General features: G+C 34.3%; 1 protein-coding gene across 1 annotated transcript in view; it reads right to left on the minus strand.

Annotated features, from left to right (window-relative positions):
• Positions 1-5,312: 5,312 nt before the first annotated feature.
• Positions 5,313-6,021, minus strand: part of LOC134231316 (b(0,+)-type amino acid transporter 1-like) — a 16,015-nt gene continuing 15,306 nt past the window's right edge. The window contains exon 12 of the mRNA XM_062713253.1: positions 5,313-5,620. Coding sequence (XP_062569237.1) covers positions 5,559-5,620 — 62 coding nt within the window. The 3' untranslated portion in view covers positions 5,313-5,558. The remainder of the gene's footprint in view (positions 5,621-6,021) is intronic.

Genomic DNA, 6,021 nt, shown 5'->3' on the forward strand with positions numbered 1-6,021 from the left:
GTCACAAAATTCTAGCAGGCAAACTTTACCATTTAGCACTATTGCAGACTCTTGAAGATGGTGTTGACTATGATGGTTTTGGCCACATCCTACAGGTTTCATTAATAGGGGAGATTGAAATGCACAAGTTTTTGTTTAACTTCATTTGTAAATGCTTCATTTCATTTTATTCAGGTAAAAATATCACAGAATGTCATGATTCACATTTTAAACATTACAGATTTGCCTACTGATAAAAAACACACATTATATTAGCACTATGCTAATAAATAAGGATCTAATAGAGCATATACATGTAATTATTATGTTCCCCAAACGAAGTTGGGGAACATATTGTTTTTACTCTGTTTCTTATTATTATTATTTTTAGCTCTTCTGAGCCAAAGGCTCAAAGAGCTAATGCTATGGCCATTTGTGCGGTGTGCGTTAACTTTTTAGAATATGGGCCATAACTCAAGAACCCCTTGGCCAATCAGTGTCAAATTTCTCACAGGGTATCCTTGGCCCAAGGGCTACCCTTTATACTAAAATAAGGATTGGGACCCCTTAAACAAGGGGAGATAATCAGGAAAACAAAACCAAAAGTACTGGTTGCTAAAAAATCTTCTCCAGAACCACCAGGCAGATTTTCACCAAACTTACATACAAGGATCACGATATGTTGAAGATTAAAAATTGTTCAAGGCATGACCCTCGGGCAAAAGGCGTGGTCTCAAGGTCACTTCAAAGTTGACCTAAATTTACAAATAATAAAAACGTTTATATTTTGCTTACTATTAGGACTAGGATCATCAAATCTTGTAAGTTGATGCATCTCAGGACTTTACATCATGTTAACTCAAAAGTAGGTCACGGTGACCTACTTTTAAATTTTGTGGGCATTTGTTTTCAAATTGATTTGAAGGCATATTTCGGGCACTTTAAGGCCTATGATCATCAAACTTTGTCAGTTGATGCATCTTGGGTCCTTGAACAAAGTCAGCTTAAAAGTAGGTCACTGTGACCTACTTTTTGAATTTTATGACTTAAAACATTTAATCCAATTATTTCAGACACTGAGAGGTTTAGAATCACCAAATCTTGTTAATTGGTGCATCTTGGGATCTTAAAACATATTTATGAAAAAGTAGGTCACTGTGACCTACTTTTTGAATTTTGCAGGCATTTGTTTTCGAATTGTTTAAAAGGCATATTTTGATTACCTTCAGACCTAGGATCATCAAACTTGGTCAGCAGATGCATCTTGTGACTTTGAAAAATGTTGACCAAAATATAGGTCACGATGACCTAGTTTCAAAATTTTATGGCTATATTTTAGTATCTTAGGTATTTATTGGCTTAGAATCATCAAACTTTGTGAGTTGATGCATCTTGGGTTCTCGGAGAGTAACAAACAAAAAGTAGGTCACGGTGACCTATTTTTGACATTTTATGGCTTTATTTAAGTATCTATGGTACTTATAGGCTTAGAATCATCAAACTTTGTAAGTTGATGCATCTTGGGTTTTCGGAGAATGATGTCCAAAAAGTAGGTCACTGTGACCAACTCTTGACTTTTTATGGCTATATTTAAGTATCTTAGGTATTTATTGGCTTAGAATCATCAAACTTTGTGAGTTGATGCGTGATGCGTCTTGGTTTTTTCGGAGAGTGATGACCAAAAAGTAGGTCACGGTAACCTACTTTTGACATTTTATGGCTTTATTTAAGTATCTACAGTACTTATTGGCTTAGAATCATCAAACTTTGTAAGTTGATGCATCTTGGGTTTTCGGAGAATGATGTCAAAAAAGTAGGTCACTGTGACCTACTTTCGATATTTTATGGCTTTATTTAAGTATCTATGGTACTAACTGGTTTAGAATCACTAAACTTTGTTTGTTGATGCATCTTTGGTTTTTAGAGAATGTCGATCAAAAAGTAGGTCATGGTGACCTACTTTTGAATATCTCAGGTACCTTTTGGCTTAGAATCATCAAACTTTGTCAGTTGATGTATCTTGGGTTTTCAAAGAATGTAGACAAAAAAGTAGGTCACGTTGACCTACTTTTAAATATCTCAAATACTTATTGGCTTAGAATCTTCAATCTTTGTTTATTAATGCATCTTGAGTCCTCAGAAAACTTCAATCTTAATATAGGTCACTGTGAAGTACTTATGGTTTTTTATAGCTTTATTATTAAAAATATTTTCAGTCATTATTGGCTAAGAATCATCAAACTTTGTCAGTTGATGCAACTTGGGTCTTAGGATACTTAAGGTTAGAGGCTTCAAATAGAAGTGATAGATTGTACAATTTATCAGAAGAGCGATTCTAGGCCCTTGGGCCTCTTGTTAAGGTCTTCCGTTTTCACGGAAGACCTTATAGTGATTCTATTGTTTCTTATTATTATTATTATTCTTTTTTTTTGACAAAATTTTGTGCACACGATTTCTCGAAAACTATTCAGCGGTTTTCAACGCAACTTTCACAAAAAATGCGTCATTATATGAAGTTGTGCAGTCTATAATTTGTTTTGGAAAATTCCCTTCCGGTGCCAAGTTATGGACGATTTCCTGATTTTAAAAGGCAATTTTGTCGCCCCTTTTTATCGAAAATGGCTAAAGATATAAACTGGAGACTTATTGGAGACAATAGTTCGTGACTTTTAGGTTTGCAGAATCACCTTTTCGTGTGTCGTCAATACTTCCGGTCGCTAACAGAAGCAAAATTAAAAAGTCCGTATTTTCTAACTTTTTTGTTTTTCAATATTTTTCATTTATTTTTAAACTGTTGATAGAAACCCTTCTTATAATGCTTACTGTATAATTTGTTTGAATATTGATAAATCCAAACTCTAGATATTAACATTTAAAAATCTGAAGCGGGTCCAAAATGGCGGCTGTCTCTGTCAACGCCAACATTTCGCAGTAGGGGTTAACGGAGGCAGCTGAGCGTTTGCTTGAACGAAAGTAACATAAGGACAAATGAAATGTAAAGGAATACTTGGATTGTCACGTCGTATTTACGTTGCAATTCTTTGTAAAACTAAGTCCTTCTTAAACGTCTTCTATTATTAGTTTTGGCTGGTTCTCAAAGTAAAAAAAGAAAAGACTAAATGTGCAAATGAAATTCGATACTTAAAAACTTCTGATTTGCACCACAGAAAAACAAATCTTAAATCATAGTTATTAGTAATAGTTTTTCAAGAACGAATACCAATAAATACAGTAAGTACCCGGTATAGAACTTAACCACTGTTTTTCCCATGCACACTTGTGCCATATAAAACTAATAGAAAGATAACCATTTTTTAAAAGATCGCTTAATGGAGTTTATATTAACATTCTTGTCTCAAAGATCTTATTCAATTTTTTGAGCACAAATGGTATCCAATTCCTTGACCGTCGTAAGCGAGCCTTGTTTTTCGGCGAAACATTTCAACCTTTTCTTGAATGTTTAACTAGTCGGGATAGTTCACTTTGGGGATAAACAGGAAATTTAAAAAAGTTAAAATTCATAGCCGTTTCACTGCTTAAGTGTTTCTTGCTTACAATCGATATGGAATTTGTAAAATGTTTTAAATATACTTTGTAATCGTCAAATTTTAGGCTATAAGAACGTTTTTCTTTATTTCATTGAAGCTATCACACCTATTAAATAGAACATTCCAAAGAAAATGTGCTAAGAATAACTCGTGAAATATCGAAATTATTGGCGCGAAATTATGAATAGTGACTCGCCTTTCATAATTCTAAGACAAAAGCACTGTTATACGGAGGTATATATACAAGAAGATTTAGAGCAGAGGTCCCAATAGCGTAATATTTAGCGCGTTGGATTTTCATGCTGGCGACTTGGATTCAATCCCCCTTGTGTGCAATATTTTTTTTTCTATTTCAGCTCGATTTTACGTTTTTTCTCCCGGAATCGGACGGAAGACCTCTCGTTGCTCGCAACGAGATCGTTTCTAGTTCTTCTTCTTCTTCCTGGGTACTTTTTTGTCCGGGAGTGATCTTGTAAACTACACATCCCACTTAGGTAAAACCTTTTTAGGGTCAGTAGGCATATTATGTAGATTTGCAGAACGAAGGTCATTTTGCGCGCACGTGCTTGCAAGAGCATGCACGTGCAACACGTGAAATGACCGATTTAATTGATATAGGCGTAACTTTTTACATTCTTGATGAAATGCTTTGAAACTCATAATATAAGGATATATTAGTAGCATAGACAATATGACATGGTCAAGATAGCAAGATCTCATGCGGATGCACGTGCGCTTCGCTCTGATTGGCTGAAACTAAGGTTTCAATATCTTTCTTGTTTTTTGACGAAATCTTTTGAGATTTTGAACATAGCCATGCATTAGGATATCCTACAACATAATATATAGAAATTATCATGAAAACACGTGCATGCACGTGCGCTGCAATCTGATTGGCTTAAACTTTAAATAGCTATAACTCCCTTGGTTTTCAACCAGACAGGATGGGATTTGGAACATAGATAGATATATTGGACTTCTACAAGAAGGTATGGTCACCATGCACATGCGTACACGTGCGTGTACGTGCGCTGTAATCTGATTGGCTGAACTTGAAACAGCTATAACACCCTTGGTTTTCAATCAAACGGGGTGGGATTTAGAACATATATAGATGTAATGGACTTCTACAAGAAGGTATGGTCACCATGCTCATGTATGCACGTGCGTGCACGTGAAATGAGCAAAATCAAAAATACACTTGAATGAGCGTATTTTTTTTTTCATACTTTTGGATGAAATACTTTAATATTTAGTATATTAAAATATAAAGATTGTGTAGACAAGATGATATGGTCATTACGCACATGCATTCACATGTGCACGCGTGCAATGCTAGAATTTGAATGGACTTGGTACACTTCTGGGTAAACGTTGTTAAAGTCTCAAATGCATAGCGTTTGTCTTATTTCATGAAGCTCACAAGGAATATGGCACCAAAAGGGAGTTGGGGAGCGTTTGGGGAACATCTGTAACGGTCCCCGTTACAATTAGCACTAGTTATTACATAAGTTACAGGACATACAGATGATCGGTACATGTATTACCTAAGGATAGCCAATAAAAGCCTTTTAAAAAAGCTTATTTCCAATTGGGTCCTCAAATAGCAATTATGTTAGTAACAAAAAATTACATTAATAGAGGAATTTTTCAATTGATATTTTTTTCTGCTATTTTAAAAAGGAGGTTGAAAATAAATGCATAAAGGTTACAAATGACTCAGAGTATTTGTAATAGCTCAGGTCACCTGAATCAGGTAGCCTAAAAACAAGTCATATAAAACTTGACTATGAACCAGATACTATGATGTCATAATCTCCTAGTTTCTTTCATTTATACAGACTACATGTATTAACTTTAATTAAATGCACTTAATTGCCTTACTTTTACCGAGGTAATGAGCTAGTCTTTTAAACCCTGTACTTTTGTTAGTTTATAGCTTACTGGAATGTGACTGAGTGGTTTTCTCCTTGCTGTAGAGTTGAGTATCATTCTGTTAGTTAAGTAGGGTTGGATGAGACAGTACATGTATTACTCCAGGTGGGAGGGAGGTGAAACTTCTAAAAATAGCTGCATAAATCCATACAAGATTCCTAAAAATAGATTAAATAAGGTCAGTAAAATATAAGGGAGTGTCTCGAGCATTTTAATGAAGTCAATGAATTCATGTCATATGAAGAAATAAATAAAAGACTGACAAATTTTATTAAATGCAGAGTCAAAATTAGGTGAAAAATAAAATTAATTTTAAAATAGCAATTTTTAAAGACTGCTCTACTATACTATCTCTGTTGGAAACATGACCATATTCAAAGGGAATATTTCAATTGGTTAAGATTACAGAATGTGTTAAATTAATGACTGTGATCATGTTAACATTTTGAAAAAAAAAAAGTTATCACAAGTATATTAAGGTCAGTTTACCTAGTTATTTTCGTCTAAGAACAAAAGGGGATTGAAAAATATGGAATCGCAAGAAATAAGGACAAAAATT

This window comes from Saccostrea cucullata, unplaced genomic scaffold, assembly GCF_032062105.1.
Source record: "Saccostrea cucullata isolate Sc308-1 unplaced genomic scaffold, CSIRO_AGI_Scuc_v1 ctg32, whole genome shotgun sequence".
NCBI classification, from domain to species: domain Eukaryota; kingdom Metazoa; phylum Mollusca; class Bivalvia; order Ostreida; family Ostreidae; genus Saccostrea; species Saccostrea cuccullata.